We start from the raw sequence: 18827 nt of genomic DNA, 5'->3' as shown, positions 1-18827 counted from the left end.
AATTGTTAGCTGAAGCCCTGTTTAAGCTGTCAGTGATCTTTGACAGTTAACGTGCAGCAATGTAGGAATTAATGTCATCGACTGTCACCGCCGTCACGTTATACTTGACAAGGAAACTGTGAAATATGTTGATGCATTGTGACACACTGTTTATTAATACACAATCAAAATAATCTTGGAGATTTGGAGGTGGCAGAGCAGAGATTTAACCTGTTGAGACAACAGAGCAACCAGACTGTGCCAGTTTTGATTACTGCCGACAGAAACGAGAAGCAGAATTAGAGATTTGAACTCTTTCGATTTGTTAACCATTTGTTTTCCTGCCACTTTTTCTGTTGACACATTTTCTCTACAGAAATGTACAAATGCTAATGCCTGCTCGCCTGGAAGCTGGAGAAATGTTGTGTATTGGGTTCATGCTCTCAGGTGAAATCAGATTAAAATGTGGCATTGCTTTCCAGGGGGAGTACTTCATGGTCCAGGATGTGTACAGCAAGGCAGATGTCCTCAACACCACGGGAAGCTATGGAGCGCCCAACTTCCGCCAAATCAAGGGGTCCTACCCGCTGTATGGGATGGGCCAGCCGAGCCTAAACGGCTTCAGACAGGTTCTCCAGAGGCTCCAGGCGCAAGGACACGAGGTCACCGTTATTTTCTTGTGTTTACACATTTATATAGGCAGAATGTACACACAATGAGCTCACATAACTTGTGTATATGTTGACTATCTGCCCTTAATCTCCCCGTGTCGCTGCCTGGGTACTCTGCCTGGCCTCTTTTCTAGCCATGTTGTCAGTAAATATTTGAGGAGTCAAGTGCTCAGCGGAGGCTGTGGCTGAATTGTAGAACTAAGCAAACAGAAAGTTGTGGTCGTGTGGACCAGTGGAAAATAAATCTCTGTGCTTGCAGCAGCGAGAAACTGACCGTAATTGAAAAGAAATTGACAAAATTATACATCAGGCCTCTCTAAACTCCTTACTCATGTGCTGCATGTCGTATGACAACAGATTGTTTCCAGTTGCTCTTGGAAGGCAGCAGCCATTGACTTGAGGCAGGATCGAATGTCAGTTTTTCTATGTTTCAAGCTCCTTGTGAGGTTTTTGATTGAAGCTTTGAATGTCTCTTGTCAAATCTGATGACATCATCATCCTTTTTAAATAAGTGAAACATCCTCAAAGTTATTCTGTACTTAAAAAAATTGTCATTTGACACTTGTCTTGCAAACAGGAGGTGATATTCTTCTGTGTGAGAGAGGAGCCGGTGGTTTTCCTCCACAAGGACGATGACTTCGTTCCGTACACCCCGAGGAGGAAGGAAAACCTCCACGAGAACCTTCATGGCCTGGAAAAGGAGGAGCTGGTGGAGAGCCTGGAGCTCACAGTCAGGAAGGAGGTGATGAACACACTGAGCACTGAGTCAGCATCTGTGTGTCACAAGGGGAGAGCACATGCGATGTGTGTTTCATAGCCCTATTAAAAGGCTCCCCTCTTTCTCCCCCCACAGCTCCACGACTTCGCCAAGCTCAACGAAAACGTCTTCTACATCTACAACGACATTGAGTTCTTCAAAGACGAGCCGCAGAAGATCTCCATCACGTGCGAGGAGGACATCCATGTGACCGAGGAGGTCTATAAGAGGCCCATGTTCACCATGCCGGCCTACAGGTTGTTTACATTGTTCCTTTATTAGCCCTTAGCTCCTTGGCTCACACGTGTGGCCGCCTGCTGTAGAAAACACAGGCCGAGTTATAAATAGTGGCGCTTGTTTGCACAAAAAGGCTGGTTGCCCCGCTTTTAAGGAAGAAAAGGGAGGGAGGTGTAAAAAAAAAATCTACAGATTGCTGCTTCCTGTTTGCAATCAGATCAGCAGAGTCGGCTTTAATGAGAAGATGTGGGCCGCTTGCAACATTTCCAGGGCAAGACAATTTATGACTCCCAGAGGAGAGTGCTGTGGCCTCGTCTCCAACTTGACTGGAGTTTTACAGTCCAAATAAAGCAGCAGGATGTTTTATTATAGTCATAGTTTGTATGTGAAGATGATAATGGTGATGATGATGCAAACTGCAGTTGGTGGATTTGTAAAGGAACGTTAATCAAGGTGTCTGCAGGTCCATAAAAATCCATCAATGCAAGTTTAAGGCCTTAGAATGTCATATTGTAATATTTCACAAGTTTTATTATGAAGATGATGGCCTTTTTATGAAGCTGCATTAACTCCTGTCTGGCTTTTTAAATGTGTTTTGGGGAAAATGAAGCCACCACTCAGCCGCTAACCACTAATCTAGTGGAACACACCCAGCCATTGTGGTGGGATGTGGTTCGGGTTTTTCCCTCCCTCTACCTGTGTGTTGTTATCACCACGGCAAACAACAAAAACAACAACACTGTCTTTGCTAGCAACCACACTGAAAATTGGCAAGTTGGCAAGCTAAGCTGTACTTGCCTGCACTTAATACAAACTAAACACTCTAGCAGCTGTTGGCTTTTTCTTTTGTGAGGATGTAACCATTTTTAACGTCAGGGGTTCTCGCCCCCCACCCCAACATGTGCTAAACAAGTCTTCCACCATGACACTGTATCCTGGGTTTAGTGCCACCGAATGTTTTTTTTTCTCCCCCCATACCAGCAAGATAATGTATGTAGCCAGACCTTCGTCCAGTGCGGCCACCATGCTGCACAGACATAATGCGGCATCTCGCTCATCCCAAAAATAACAATTTCTAGAAGTAGTAATTGTTTCTGCAAATGTTGCTTTCATCTAACATGGGTACTAAGTGCATGTTCAATGAGATCTGGCATGAAAAACAGAGAATATAGTGCTAGAATGAAGCCTGTTGAATCACCTTGTCCAAGAGGCTCATGGAATGTCAGATAAGTAAAGTAGTGAGTATTTAAGTAACTTTATTTCTATTACATAGAACCCTTTAAGTGCAAAGACGACATGATTCGCTTGGCCAGAAGCCATAGTGTGCAAATGGAGACATAAAACTTATCATAAGAGCACGCAATTGAATGAAAATAAGGCTACCAGCAAGCGTCTGCCATCACCCGATATTGTTCTGGGGTTAGGGTCAGGATTATGGTCATAAACTGAACTTGAAACCTGCAGAAACTCTGGTTTACGATCCTGTGATTTTCCATCCCTGCTGAAGGAGGCGAAACTGTCTGTGTGAGATCAGTAAACACAACGTGAGGGAGCTCAGCTGTCGAGTCTTACTTTAGGTCAGACGTGTATGTGCGGCGTGTTATTATGACCTACATAGGGGCAGTATTGACACAACACAGGCGCAGGTTCATCTCCAGGTGACGGTCTGTTGTGTTGCAGGTACTACAGATTACCACTGCCGATGGAGGGAGCGCCGTTGGAAGAAGACTTTGATGCGTTTGTTAACATACTCAGGGTAAGATCACGTGAAAACTGTCAATCATGGGAACAGTCCACCAATCAGATAAACTCCCTTTTGGTTTTACTCATCTTGTTTTGATGTGCTATTAAAGTTATTAATGTCTGGAATATGTTGGAGAGTGTCTGGACTGTCTCACTGATGTGGTGAGAAGGTCATGGTTGCTTTTTCTCATCCACATGCAGCAGTTTGAATGTGCCAAATCAATCACCTAATAAGTGTGATGGTTATAAAAAATGGCAGAAAACCTACTTATTTTATGTCCGCTCCATGGTCATCCGCTCTGTCTGGGTTCCGTCCTGCCCTTCACTCAAACAGGATGTTCTTTTTCGTCTTGTTTTGCCCTTTTTTGGAGTGACTTGAAGCAGCCGGTCCAGTTCCCTGTGGTTGGAAAGCTTTTCGCTTTTTCTTTTCTTTTCTCTCTCTCTTTTTTTTTTAAACACTGTTTGGATTGGAGCTGCACTGCTTCACTCTTTCTTTCAATCTGTCCTTTTTTAATTCTCACTTAAGGCATTGTCCTTGTGGAGCTTTTCTTTCAGGCATTGCAGATTTGATTGATTTTTTTTAATTATTGCATTGATAACTTACAGGATATTCCCCTTACATCCCACTTCTGTTTTTAAACAAGATTTAATATAATAGTCTGTAATATAATAATAAAGAATTTTGGTTAACAAGATTAAAAAAATAAGTGATCAGCATAATGTAAAGAAAAATTTTTGACATTGTGTCAAAGATGTTCATTATATGTGTAGTTTTGCAGAGATATATTGTGAAGTTAGCCTGCTAACCAGCTAGCCCCTTCTTTGTTCTTAGTTTCAGTCTGATAAATCAAGAAACTTAACTCACAAAATGTCAAGATGGGAAATACTGTCACAGAAAAATACAACATTTACCTTCGTAGTTCAAGTTCTCCCTCTAACTGAATCCAGACACGCTCAATTGCCTTTTTTTTTCATTTAGTCTGGTGTTGGCTAATAAGGCCAGTAGCTGCACAGCTAACTAGCTACAGCTACATTGGTTACTTATAAACTTATGACTGTCCTTAGTCAGGTGGCTAATTCTTATGTATTACCCCTGTTTAAGACCACAGTTAGCTCATCTCTTGATAAAGAGAAAGGCATGTTTGCTACATTTTGCAACCTCTGTTAGCGTTCTAGAAAAAAATAACTAAAACATAAAAGTTCTAAACAGGAACTATTTTTACCCCTTTCTTTCTTATCAAACAGGGAAACGCAACTGTGTACCCTCTGAATTCAAGTTGAGTCAGCTTAGATAGGAACACTAGCTGCACGGCTAACTGAGCTAACTACTGTAGATAACAGCAGCTAGTAGCTACAGTCGTAGAAGGCTACAGCAAAGAGTGAGCAGCATGTAGCAGTAACAGTTACAGAAACTGTAACAGTTTTGTTATCTCTGAATACTTTTGCTCTAGAAACCAGATTTTTTTTCAATATCTACGGTCAGTTTTAACCTCTCTTCACTTGCAAACCAACACTTGCCCGGGAACATTTCTGCTTTTAGCGCTGCTGTTACGATAACGACGTGTCATTACAGATACAACACCGGTCATTTCTGTCTGGTGTTTTAGAGTCTGCCATCTCTGAGAGTCTCCTCTGTATTGCCTCTGTTTTCCAGGAAAGCACAAGCTTGTCTCGGGGCCACGATGCGTCCCGCCCGCTGCCCGCTCTCCTCTTCAGCTGCCAGGTGGGTGTCGGCCGCACCAACCTCGCCATGATCCTGGGCACGCTGGTCATGAACCGTCTGAGGGGAGATTCACAGCCAGAGCCTCAGTAAGAACTCGATATAAAACTTCCTCACGTTCAACAATGCAGCGCAGAAATTGGATTTCTTTCAGCCTTTTTTTCTGATGCCAGTTAAAAAAAGGAACCTGACCTGGTTTTGCCTTGTCTTGCAGAGTGGAGGAGGCAGCAGCATCTGAGCCCAGACCTGTGTTCCGGGTCATCCAGTCTCTGATCAACAAGCTGCCTAATGGACCGCAGATCATGGAGGAGGTAAAGCAGAGCCACGTCTTGCGTATTTAGGACCGAATATCTTAAATCTTAGAGTAAGGCGTGTGTGACATCACAGCATCAGTGGCAACCGATTGTGGTTAAATGTGCAACATACACAAGAGTGATGTGGAAACATGAGCCTCCAGTGCACATTAACTGAAAATTGACTTTTTTGGTGAATCAGGAGACATCTTGTGTCTGACAGTTTTAACTTTTGAAACAAGAAGTGTTTGGATATGTAGATAAGGAGAAGAGTTTTTGGGGAAAAAAAGGTTTCGTACTTCTTATTCTTTTAAAGAAATTAACATTTTAATGTGTGTTCAAACATTTCTTCTACTTATATTATTTGATTCAACGACTAGAAAAGGTAAAAATGTTTTTATATTTCATGATGCCATTCAAAAACATGTAAAAATGTCTTTTTTTTTTTTACCCGACAGGTTGACCAGGCAATCGCCCTGTGTTCCGAAATGCACGACATAAAAGAAGCAATATATGAGAACAAGAGTAAGCTGGAAGGGATCGGAGAAGATTATCAAATTCAGGTTAGTAACGATCCTTTTTCGGTTTTAAGCTGACAACATCCAGCAATTCCTCTTTTTAGAGAGGTTGATGACGCCTGATTTCTAACAGCCTCTGCTGCTATTTTCATGTTTGGCTTAAGATAGAAATCTAAGGATGGTGATGAGCCCTTGAGCTGATTGAGGGCTTGAGTAATGGAAAACACTGGACCGTCATAATCCTGGAAAATAACCCCTTGACAAATGCTTGACTTTCAACATAACCTGGTGTTGTGTCTCTTCCTCTGTTTCTTTCTTTCATTTTCACAATCGCGCATGTAAACCAAAATCTTACTGAAAATGAAATGAGCTCACCGTTATATCTGTTTCATGACTTCTGGTGTAGAAATGAGCAAAATGTGAAATAATCCCGATCAAAACATACAGTAAAAGTTGAGCTGAACAGCTGGTAGATGAGTTCAGTACCTCAAAAGTGATAAAACCTTGTAACATGTTATGTATCTGTAGTTTTGGTTGAGAAGTGAAGACATGTGATGCAGTACAAGCTGCTATTGTGAGCAGATATTGAAGCTTTTTTGTTTGTTTCTTAGGGAAACAGTACCAAAGACTACTTTCTCAACAGAACCATGCAGAGCTTGGAGCGCTACTTCTACTTGATTGTATTTAATGCATACCTTCACGAACAGGTAATGTTCTCTTTCCCTTAAAAATACGTGGTCTTTATTGATATATAATTAGCTTGAGTGGGAAACCTATGTGTTGCTTTTTTGCAGTATCCTCTTGCCTTCGTGTCCAACTTCAGCCAGTGGATGTGCTGCCACGCGGGCCTGTACAGGCTGCTTGCCCGCATGGACCTGTCGGAGCTGTCGGCGCCGGCCGAGCTGGTCACCAGAGGAGCTCGCGTCCTGGTGAGAAAGCCATAAGATTGCTGCCGTCATCATCATCATCATCTCAATTCTGATCTTTTGGCTGTGATGTGAAACCGAACCCACATCATGCAAGATAGAGTTGCATTCTCAGCGTTCACATGTTCAGACATGGTTTTTGTAATGCTGATAAAAGCTCGCCACATTTTCAGATCTCTCATCATCTTCCCACACCGTTACGCAATCATCTGCACTCTTTATTCGCTGTATGTGTCGACTGACGTGCATGTCTGCTCAGGTTGCTGATGAGTGCCTGGCTCTGGATGTCCTCAGCACAGTGAAGGAGATGAAGGCGGTCAACTTCAGACGAGTGCCCAAGATGCCGATATATGGAGTGGCTCAGCCGACGTCAGAGGTGCAGCAGACTCCCCCATTATCCTCTCATCCATAACTCTGTGCCGACATGAATCCTAAAACGTTGTTATGAAGGATTGAAAAGGAGATTATTTATTTATCTTGAAACAGGAGATCACACATTGTGCATCCTTGCACTCATGAATATTCACTAGAGAACAAATAGACCCAGAGAATGTGACTCATGATGATTTGGCGGACGCTCACACGCCCACCTCAGGATGCTCGAGCCAGACTTCCTCCCTCCCTTTTCCGTCTAATCGCAAACTTTCCTGTGTGCAGGCGACCGGCGCAGTTTTGGCCCACCTGACGGATGAGAAGAGGAAGCACAGCCACGTGCTGTGGGTCAACCTGCAGGAGGAGCTGGTGCTGGAAGGGAACGGCCAGATTTTTACGCCGAGGGAGCCGTCGTGCCCGGACCAGCACATTCCCATCCCGTCGTCTGACCCGCAGGTCATAGAGGTGGGGGTTTTTTTCTTGTTTTTTTTCACCATTGTAAGCTTTAGGATTTCGGTCTAGCTTTCGCGCAGTTGAAGTGAAATTGCTCCCGACTGTCTCTGCAGAAACTGGAGACGTCTCTGAAGGAGGAGATCCTGCGAGCTCAGAAGTGGCTGGAGGTGACGCTGGAGCAGGAGAAACAGATGAAGATGTTCAAGAGCTGCCTGACGGTGCAGGAGATCTTCAACCAGCACAAGAGCTCCCACCAGGGCCTCGTCTACAAACGCATCCCCCTGCCCGACTGCTGTGCGCCCAGGGAGGAGGTAAAGATGAGGATGTACTGACAAACGTGCAGGAAGAGCTCTCAGGCTCCTGTTTGGCTTGATGAGTGAGCCTTGTGCTCCCTCCAGTGGTCCTACAGAGCTATTCACCATAACCACCAACCACCAGACTCATATGTTGTTATATTTCCTAATGACACACTTAAAGTTGGCTCAAATACAGAGATACGATCATTGCATTTGTTTGCGTTTGCTCTCAGGAGTTCGATAAGCTGTTGGAGGCCACGAAGGGTGCGCTGGCCGAAGACTCGCGCTCAGCCTTCGTTTTCAACTGCTCCAACGGCAAAGGCAGGACGACGACCGCCATGGTCGCGTCGATCCTGACCCTCTGGCACTTCAACGTAAGACGCCTCCTCGACTTTGCCACACATTCATTAAGGCCCTCAGTATTTTAGTACGCTGTAGATCAAGAGTTTATTTAAGAGTCATCACATTTGGCATCATCATTGAAAACATAAACACAAGATCTGGTGTCTTTTACCCCCGCAGGGTTTCCCAGAGTTTGCAGACGACGAGATTGTGAGCGTTCCCGACGCCAAGTACACGAAAGGGGAATTTGAGGTGCGTACATTTTAAAAACAAATGCCTTCTTCAGCTTTTTAACATGTGATAACTGATTCACTCTGTACATTTTACAAATAATTATGAGTATATCGGAAACATTTTCGGGTAGAATCAGAATGAAGTGCAAATAAGAGTTGAAGTTTATTCATATTGTCGAGGGTTTGTAGCTGCAATGTTGATGAATCTCTTGTCAGGATTATTGACTATTTTGGCAAAAGAAACATCTTCGTTGTCATGTTTTAAGCAAAAAAAAAGCCAAATATTTGCCATTTGCGGTACATTTTGAGCTTAAAATTGGTTTTGGTGGCTCGGTCAGACATTTTTAGACATTGTTTTTTTTACCGTGGGATATTAAATGAAGCCCTTTTCAGTTTTTTTTCTGACATTTTCTAGATAAAATGTTTAGTCAACAATGATGATAATCAATAGTTGTTGGGCGGATTTCCTTCTTCAGTTCTGTCTCTTCTGTCATGTGATGTTCAGTTTCCATCACAGCGTTCATATCAGACACAATCTGTGGTCACGCCCCCTCAGCAGATAATTAAGAGCGTCAACATTGTGGGGAGGTTTTGAATTAAAGTGGATTCTTATCTTCATCGAGATTAATATTAGTTTCAGTTTGAATTCTAATTAGAAGAACAAAGTCTCTGAACACACGTAACAAGGCTGCATCTTGTCACTGCAGTCAGACTTATACACTCTCTGTGTGTCTGCCGTGTGTGTTTCTACTCTGGGGACCTCTTTTCATTTTGACTTGTCAGAGCTATTCTGTGGCTGTGTTGCATTTACTGTCACAGGAGGTCACTTGGTAAATCAAAAAGAGCCCAGCCAGCACTGTGAATCTCTCTGCTGAGCTTGAATCTCTGCTGCAAACGTGAACTGCATTAACTTTGTGTGCAAGTCTTCCTCAGACAAGCAGCTCTGGCAGATTTCATTAGGTGAAGAAAAGCTGTATTTTAAAACAGCGCCTTTATAGCTTTTTATTCTGTCTGCACCTGTGATTGAAAGCTCTATCCAAACAAAGGCTGAAGCCGAAGCCTCTCTCCCGCTGCTCTGGGTGTTTTTTTTTTTTTTTTTTTCCTTGATTCATAGTTGTGACAATGAGTCAGTGGTTGGAACCTGCTGGCTGTGTCCTCGGCACAGTAAACATGGACACACAGAGAGAGGCCGCACTCGGCGGGCACACAATGCGCCGTGCCAATCACAGCGGCGTGTTTCTGGGATACACAGAGTGGTCGCCACAGAAACCTTGTCTGCCTCCAATTCAGCCCATGAAGGATGCGTGATGTCGCCACCTCCGCCGGCTTATCTGCCAAAATGGGCGGCGCTGCTGTGGCTGTGAGGTCCGAAGCATTGAGGGGATGCAGCGACCGGTGCCGTTTCCTGGTGTGATATAGTAACTGGAAGTGTGACGTAGTGTCTCATTATCAGTGCTTGGTGTCTGATGCATCGTGATAAATATTTGGCTTTCAGAGATCTGATTACAATTCTATAAGAGCAATGAAATGAGAAAGGAATTAGTGTCACTTTCTTTAGCTGTCGAACTTCACTGTCTTTGTTAATTTTCTCCAATACACCAACAGCAGGCAGTCGGTGTCAGGGAGAAAGCTCACTGTACACTACCCGCTCAGCATGAAAAACAGATAAAGACAGGTTGGCTGCTGTATCTCAGGAGGCAGAGCGGGTCTCCTAGTGATCGGAAGGTTGCTGGTTTGGATTCTGGCTGCATGTTGAAGTGTCCTTGAGCAAGATACTGAACCACAAATTGCTCCTGATGAGCAGTTGGTGCCTTTGTTTGGCAGCCTCTGCCATCAGTGTAAGAATGTGTGTGTGTGTGTGTGTGTGTGTGTGTGTGTGTGTGTGTGTGAATTGGTGAATATGACAAGTGTTCCTTTGAGTCCATTTACCACAGAGACACATTTAGCAGTTAGCTGGTGAACACAGAGGAGCATTTAACCATTAAAGAAGCCAGATATTTCCCTCATGAAGAGGTAGAGACAAAAATCTTTCTTTTTCTTTATCTTTTTTAAGCTTTGACATTAACTGAGCCTTTGTTTGAGCGTACAGCACAGAGCAGTGTGTATGTTAGATTAAACTGTATACACCCGTTTCCCACAGTCTCGTAAATCTTACTTTCCTTCCATTTTCTTGCCTTTTTGCTTGTTATCAATTACATCTTGGTTGAATTTCCATCCCTACCAGAGACACAATCATTTCTCCAGGGTACGTAACTCATGCATGCTTTTGGTTTAACATATCCCAGAAACATTCCCTGACTTGCACTTTTTCCTAAATAGTCACACTTGTTGCTGCTGCCCTCAAGTGGCCAAAACAGGAATTGATCAACTTCAGTTGAACTCATAAAAAGCCTTGAATAAAAAAGCTTTTCCTCTTCAATCTTTGTGTATGTTTGGAGGTTCAAGAAATTGCTTGAATTTTGAACTCTGAACTGAACCACAGTAACCACGAACTGCAAATAAACACAGAAGAGTTTGATTGTAGATGGCTTTCTGTGATTTTCTTAAAGGGGCACTCTATAGTTTTGGAGAAGAAATTCTGGCAGGGTCCGCCACATATAAACACAATAAAACTAGAAAATTGTGTTGTCTTCTAAGGTCAGTGTGTTTGTTCACTCCTAAAAAAATGAAGACTTTGTTTTCTTTAGTTTGTTAAGGCGTACGAGCTTTCTCTTCTGAATTACAATTTTTTTTTCCCCCCAAAACAACTAGATTTAGTTGATGTGTGAAGTCGCGTCTGTAGCGACAATCAAATGTAAAGATTTTATAAAACCTGACACGGATTGTGTGTCAGTGGTCAGGCTGTACGCTGATGCTGCTTATGTCACACACACTGTGCGAATGAGAGAACAGGGGTTTTTTGCCTGCAGGCCCGTTCTGTTCTCTGATCCAGCTCTTTGGGCGTTCTCCCTCTCGACCTCCTGCCTTTTTCTTCCTATTAGTGACATCATTGGTGTTGGATGTAAACCAGCCGCTGGTGGGGTACCAGTGATTTATCAAAACTAGATGCTGATGGAAACATTACCCAATCCCTGCGAGGCCGCCGCTGGAAAACGAACACGCTGACACACATTTGCACCGATATTTAAATTAGGTCAGAGCACACGGGCGCAAATTGTTTTCTTATCGACAGACCTCGCAAGAATGACAGTTTGCCTGGTTCGTTTGAATCAGTCTCATTGTAAATGTGTGTATATTATTAGTTCTGATGGTGGAAAAGTATAAAATGATGTATGGCATGATGATGATAGGCATTCATTGAACATTTCATACATAAGGGAAGTTCAAATCGCTCATGAAATGCATTAAAACACACAGTTTCAGACATAAAAACACTTTTTTTCTTGGTTATTTAATTGTTCTGAAAGTAGATGCAGCTTCAAAGAGTTGAGCGTTAAGAAAGCATTTAAAAAGACGTACAACATTTCAATTTCAGAGTCCACGATTTCACCACAGGAACAATCAATAAGCACAACAAGAACAGCTGCAAGAAAAGACCTTGTGTTGAGTGTTTCGCCAACTGAAGGTCTTTTTCAGCCACTTTAGAGTAAATTAGGCAGGAGGAGAAGAAGAAAAGTTTTTTGACTTGGCGAACAATAACGTTGCTGCACCTGCGTCCATTTCTACCTCAAGTGTGGCACTAAATCACAAAGTTGCGTCAGGAGGGAGGCGATGCATCCTTGTACCGACTTCTGCAGCATTCTTGAAACTTTTTCCTGGCTGTCGTTGTAACGAGTGTCGATGCTGTTCTTTTTTGCGGCGTGCAGGTCGTCATGCAGCTGGTGCGCCTGCTCCCCGACGGCCACCGGATGAAGAGGGAGGTGGACATGGCCCTGGACTCCGTCAGCGAGACCATGACCCCCATGCACTACCACCTGAGAGAGGTCATCATCTCCACATACAGACAGGTACAGCACACTACATCCCTGTAATATTCATTACTTGGTCCTTTAAAATACAGGAGATCCAAGCAGAGGATGGATAGTTGGAGTTTGAGTGTTTGTGTGTCTGTGTGTTCTTGTGCTCCTGTCATTGTGTGGATCAGTTTTGATTTGGACCTTCTGGTCTTCGTCAGGAGCTTTTGTGCAACTTTTTTTTATGGTTCACGTAGCCAAGACTTGTTGATGGTTGTTAGCAAAATGGTTAATTTTTTTAAGGCTGCAGTGTGGAAGATTTAGTGGCATCTAGTATTTAAAACCCTTTGGGGGGAAACCGGGTGGCTCAGTTTGTAGAGCATGCAGTGCACCTACTGAGGATTTGTTCTCGGCTTTAAGGTTCAAATCTGCCCTGTGGCCCTTTGCTTTGTGGAAGAGGACATGCTCCCTCTGTAGGTATAAAACCTTCATTCTAAGCTGGCCAATACACAAGATTCTTACTCTCAGATGATTGTACGGTGATGAAACATAGATGTGGATATTACATTCAGTTTCTTCCTGTACATCCCTTTAAATGCCCCTCAATCCTGCACACTGCATCTTTTTTAACTGCTTGTCTTTAATCGTCCCTGTGCATTTGTTTTAATCCTATTTCAGTCTTTTAAAGCACTTTGTTACTTTGTCAGGCCGTGTCAGGTGATGTTGCTGATGTTTCTTTCAAAGACTTCAAGTACAAATGTACCCAGTCAATGGGGAAGTGTTCCACTTTTGGGTTGAGTTTATACTTCATATTAGTGACAAACAGTTGCAAAGAATCATCAAACCATCAGCTGAAGTTCCTGGTGACGTCTTTTTCCTTGAGGAACGATTTAACCAAGTGATTTATGAATCGGTGCGGTCGATGCAGAGACACAATCAGCGTGTTTATTAAGGACCTCGGGTGCAGTTTTGCGCGAGCCCCCATAGATGGCGTCGAGAGCTCGTTCAGACGTCCTCCGGCGGCCGCAGCTCGGACATGAATGAGAGCGACCCGCCGCTCTGTGTGAGCTGCAGAGCGTGGAAAACGATTGTTGTGCAACATAACTTATCTGCGAAACTCAATGGAATTCCTTCGGGTCTAAGAGGAAAAGAGCAGAGGGGGAGAAAAAGCAGGGAAATAAATGATTACGGGTGGGATTTTTCAGGCTTGACCCCTTGGAAGTTTTATTACGCAGGCCTGCTGCGCAATGCACAAGGGCACACTTGTGCTGTCTGTGGCCCGAGTAGTGTGAAATAGCTTATAACTTCTGTTATATAAAGCAGCTGCTTTGTTTGACACATACATTGGGTAATCTTTTAATGTCAAGTCCACTGACAAGCTACATTTTCCTATATTTAATAATCTAGGAGGAAATGGCAGGTAAGAAGAAACACGCAAGTTAGTTTTTCTAATCTTTGCATTGGGGAATGAGGATGAAAATAAAGGTAGTTTGACATTCTGCCTGATAAACAATACACAAAGAGAGCAAAATACAAAACAAGCTTTTAGTGGTGTTCCTGGACCAGGTCTCTCCCCTGATGCTGTGGCCTCTGCAGGGCCCACGGCTCAGCTCTGTTTTAGCCATTTGTAATGCAGACTGCAGTCATTGTGCCTCTGTGCACCGTCAGCGCGCTGGAGGCACCCGGTCCTGTCTCCACCGTATCAATGGGCCTCATTGTCCCGCGGACCTTGTCTCTCGCCTATATTCTCTCCCAGTCTGTCACTTTCTGATGCCCGGCTCCAGGAAAAGGCTCACTTTCAGTTTCAATTAGGTAATTTGTACAAGCAGAAACTGAAGATTTAGACGTATATTTTGCACATATTTTACATATCTGGGTAAGTTTGAGGTCAGTGGAGTTTTACCTGAGTCAAAAAGGATCATTTTGGCTCAAAATGTCTTCTCTATTTTGGTAGTTTTGGCCGTTATCTCTGTTGGAAGTGATTACTTTGGACCCTGTAGTGTTTTTAGAAACAATGTTTTTATGATTGGGCTGCTATATTCAGACTTTCCCCCGATGCCAGCTTCAAGAGCTTTGCTGTTGATCAACATTTGGCAGATGCAAGGTAGCGCAGGAGTGCTTCAACAAAGACGGTGAAGAAGACGTGTTAAGAGATTTAAAAATCGGTTTTGCAAATGTTTTAGGTGGATGGAAATGTGTAATCTTTTCATCTGTTCGACCTCAGAAGGATGCGCTCTGAGTACCGCCAGCCCTGAACAGAACCTGTGCTTGTTTAAAGCGCAACTCTACCGCTTTTACACATGAAGTGTGTTTACGCTTAATGAGTGTGCCTTTTGTGGCTCCGGGGGGGGAAAGTTGCACGTAATTTGATAAATTGCCTCCTGCGATGTCACTCTGGCTAAATTACATTGTGGGTAACGCAGGCACCAGGTTTTGAAAAGGAACAAGAACGTGTGGAATAATAAAAAAAAAAAAAGTGTGTTTCTCTGATTCCGCTGTATTGATTTTGATATTTAGGAGAGCAACGCTTGAAAAATCTGGCACCTACATTAGCCACTGAGTGACGTCACTTACGATTCCGCAATTCCCCTGCTATGTTACAAATGCTATCAGAGCCAGTAGAAGAAGAAGAAACGATGCCTTAAAGTCCAGCAAGTCAATAGGAGCCAGATTGTGAGAAATCAAAATGATCTTTTAACCCTGCTAGAGCAGACCTCAGGTTGGCACTCTGTCCCCCTTTCAGCCTTTCCCTTCCTGCCTGAACCAGCAGGCCAGGTGATAAACAGTGCCAGATGTTACTAGAACCTGGCAGGCAGCAGCAGACTGGAGGGAGAAGGGGGGAGATAGGGAAAAATTTAACCCCCACACTCTCTCTCTTTCTCCCTCTCCTCTCATAGTCCTCTGAAGCGCCCTCCTCCCCTTTGACAGTGGTCGGAAAATGTGTCTTTGATAGAGAAAAAATATATTTGCACTGGGACCCGAACCGTCCGCCGGCTCCCAGAGGGCCCTGGGAATGGGTGGAATTGAGGTAGGGGGTTGATGGGGTTTTCATTTTTAATTTTTTTTTATTTTGAGGAGGCTGCAGCGGTTAGTTTCTTCTTAAAGGGCCTGTTAATGCCGACTGGTGACCGAGCGCGACCTCGCATTGCAGATGCATCCCCTGACATCAGGTCTGCCGTGGAGGAGAGGTTACTTCCTCTCTTCCTCCTCCTCCGCCTCCTCAGGAATCAGCTATAAGGGCTTTTCTTTCCACCATCGGGAAGAAAATTGCCTCAAGCAACCTGTATGCCGGCTGTTTACTCTGATATTGCTCCCTCTCTTTAGGGAGCTGTGTGTTTACAGGTGTGTGATTCACTGTGTGACACATATACTGTCTCATCAACTGAATAGAAGTTGAAAAAGATTTGGAAATGATTGCATTCTGCCTTTATGTATGTTTTACAAAGCGTCACAACTTTTTCTAATCAGGTTCCCATCCAAAAGTCCTCCCAGGCTAACAAGACAAAGTCTCCTATTTGAATTACTTGGGAAAGAGACAGAACTTTTAATGGTGAGCTAGGCATAACACCTGTCTGCATTGAATCACCAGTCAAATCTGATTAAAATGATAAAAAAAAAAAACACATGTTAAAAGTTTGGTGACTTTGCCCAAAATTAAGGTTAAAATAGCATTTTCCCACAGATTATACTACTTCTTTTACAACTCAATTCAGAGTGCCGTGATGTGTCAGTGCGACAACGACATTGGCTGATATCTGTCTTGGTTCAGCTGCTATGATTTGGGGCGGGTGTGTGTGTGTGTGTGTGTGTGTGTGTGTGTGTGTGTGTGTGTGTGTGTGTGTGTGTGTGTGTGTGTGTGTGTGTGTGTGTGTGTCTCAGGATTTGTGCCATACAGCCAGTCTGTCTCTTTCCTATAATGTTTCGGCTTGTATCATATTTCTCTGTTTGTCCAGTACATCTGTTAGCTTTAGCATGTGTAGTGTTCCTCCTTTGGGCCACCAGGCCGGGGGATCTTGTAGCCTCGTCAGATTAACCTTGACCAGGGCTTCACACCACACGCACAGAATGATGTGATCATTGAGAATCCGCGGCTTCTACCAAGTCCATCAAGAGTGTTTTCAAAGAGAAGACAGCCGAGTTAAGACATCTCAGAAAACCCCACTTCTGATTCTGTTTGCTGGCCGATCTCTTTTTTTTTTCTTTTGAATTAAAAGCTTTTTCACTCAGGTGGTGAGAAAACTGAAATGTGGTGTGTGTGTGTGTGTGTGGGGGTGTGTGGGTGTGTGTGTGTGTGTCCAAAGAAAGGCCCTCATGGTTTGGACGGGGCAGTGGAAAAATATTTTCAGAAAGGGGAGAATGCTGCGAGCAGGTTTCCTCGAGGAAAGGTAGTGGACGTCTGTCGGAGAGAAGACGGGGGGGAGAAGAAGTAGGGGTAAGGGCTCCATGTTTAGAGTGGTTGAGGGAGACCACTGCAGCATTGACAGCCGGATTAATTTTACTAAGAAAAAAAGTGCAGGGGATTAACACGAAAGAAAATGAGAGTGTGTTGCGGTGGGAAAGTGAGAGGCAGACATGCTGTAAGGTTAACGAACCCTCATTATCCCATTTGGAACGCAGGTTTCACAGCTTTGCATGTTAATCCCAGCTATCTGCAACGCTCCTCCGGCTGGAGGGTCTTTTTGTTTTAACTCTATTCTTCTCAATTGGGACGACCACTTTGACACAAGTGGGCCAATTACGAGGTGGGGTCGGTGATGGCCAAAGGAAGTATTGGCAGGAAAAACGATCCCCACCTGAACCAGAGACGGGCTCTTCTTCTGCTCGCCTGCGCTGGTTTGTTGACTCACAGCTCCTGAAAAGAGCCTCTCATTTAGCTCCAGCACAGAGTGCGAGGGAGCAGAGTGGGAGAGCCCTGAGGTTGTTGTTTTTATTCATAATTTCCAGCCTCTCACATGCCAATGCCAATAACCTTTGCCGCGGTTGTCTACAAAAAAAAACCGACTGAAGCCATCTGAGCAGGTGCAACCAGCTGAGGTATTTGGACGTGCACAACACCGTCTCTCTGTGCACCTTTTAGTGCAGAGAGTAGTTGTATGTCAGGGGGAGGGGAGGTTGTTACAGGCAACTGCTACGAGTCAGCTGCAATTCAGGAGCTCATTTATTTTAAGGGAGTTTTCCACAGCTGTAAATGACTTCATATGATCTTTCTAATACACCTAACCTGCCCGCTGATGTGTCACATGACGTGATCCAAGAGAGGGCTGCTGGATTTACTTAAAACTCTGTCTGCATCGATGCTCTTTGTGCCTTTTGTGTCGCGAAACACAATAACTAAAACGTAACTAGATTCCTGTGTCTTTCTGATACCAGAGAGTTTTATGCAAAAGAAAATGTAAATGATCGTACTCCCTGCACGGCATGATTCCAGGGTAGGCTTTTTGTTTCGATGCTGCACCAGGTGATTTCACTGATTAGCTCGTTTTTTCTTGTTTTTTTTTTGTAGTCGGGCTTCTAATCAGCGAAAAATCACATGGGGCACTCAGACCCCAAAATTATAATCATATTCAGACCACCTGTTCAAACCTTTTCCACCAAATCTGAGGTGCTTTGTCGCTTTGCCACAGCGCCATTTCACCAGTTTGCCGCACTGTTAACATTTGATTTCAAAACGTTATTCTCAGCAGAATGACTCTTGATTGACAGAACAGCATCTGATTCTCTAAATATTTTGTTTCATGTGGGTCATTTTCTGTCATTGTGAAGCTGCACGAGCTATTTTCGGTTACCCAGTTTCACATCCAGCATAACGCAGCATGGACGCCCGCTGGGTTTCCAGAGCACACCACCTGTTGTTTTTACTGTCAGAATCCAATATTGTTTCAGTCCTGCTTTGGTCTACCTGGGAAAAATTGCTTCTGTTCTGAAAAGCCAAATCTTACTCAGCTGCCACTTCACACTGGGCAGATAGTGTTCCGTAGCATTGTGAGCCAGGTTTAAACCAGTGCTTTCTGTTAACCAATGAAAATAATGAGCTGAAAAAGAAAAGGCTGCAGGTAGTCTTTCCATTTTAGCCAGACATTTTTTGCTACGACAGCCTTGTGTGCACACTTGATAGTACAGAAACAATTCACTGGAAATGAAAAGGAACCAAAAAACTTAGCTGCTCAGTTGAAAATGTTGAATGGACTGTACTTACATGGCGCATTTCTAGTCTTAGCGACCACTCAAAGCACTTTGCAACACAAATTGGCATTCACCCATTCACACACAGGGGAAAGAGGCGCTAAACTGACCATAACTGACAACTGTGGTATATTGCCAAACTACCGCATAATTGAGCTAAAATGCTAAACTGTTGCAATGTGAAAGTACTTTGAAACAAATAAAAGTCCTG

The 18827-nt window shown here is 43.8% G+C and overlaps 1 protein-coding gene across 7 annotated transcripts in view; it reads left to right on the top strand.

Moving 5' to 3' along the window:
- pald1a (phosphatase domain containing paladin 1a) overlaps positions 1-18827 on the top strand; it is a 56915-nt gene that overhangs the window by 15278 nt on the left and 22810 nt on the right. For all 7 annotated transcript variants that reach the window (XM_037082048.1, XM_037082050.1, XM_037082053.1 and 4 more), the window contains 15 exons: positions 462-641; positions 1228-1392; positions 1504-1664; positions 3325-3400; positions 5042-5196; positions 5322-5418; positions 5859-5963; positions 6530-6625; positions 6713-6847; positions 7104-7220; positions 7502-7681; positions 7783-7980; positions 8199-8339; positions 8488-8559; positions 12347-12487. In XM_037082048.1, the coding sequence (XP_036937943.1) occupies positions 462-641; positions 1228-1392; positions 1504-1664; positions 3325-3400; positions 5042-5196; positions 5322-5418; positions 5859-5963; positions 6530-6625; positions 6713-6847; positions 7104-7220; positions 7502-7681; positions 7783-7980; positions 8199-8339; positions 8488-8559; positions 12347-12487 (2019 nt within the window). The remainder of the gene's footprint in view (positions 1-461; positions 642-1227; positions 1393-1503; positions 1665-3324; positions 3401-5041; positions 5197-5321; positions 5419-5858; positions 5964-6529; positions 6626-6712; positions 6848-7103; positions 7221-7501; positions 7682-7782; positions 7981-8198; positions 8340-8487; positions 8560-12346; positions 12488-18827) is intronic.

Source organism: Acanthopagrus latus, chromosome 20 (genome assembly GCF_904848185.1).
Source record: "Acanthopagrus latus isolate v.2019 chromosome 20, fAcaLat1.1, whole genome shotgun sequence".
NCBI lineage: Eukaryota > Metazoa > Chordata > Actinopteri > Spariformes > Sparidae > Acanthopagrus > Acanthopagrus latus.
Note: the sequence above shows the minus strand (reverse complement) of the source record. Positions and strands in the feature narration are given on the sequence as shown.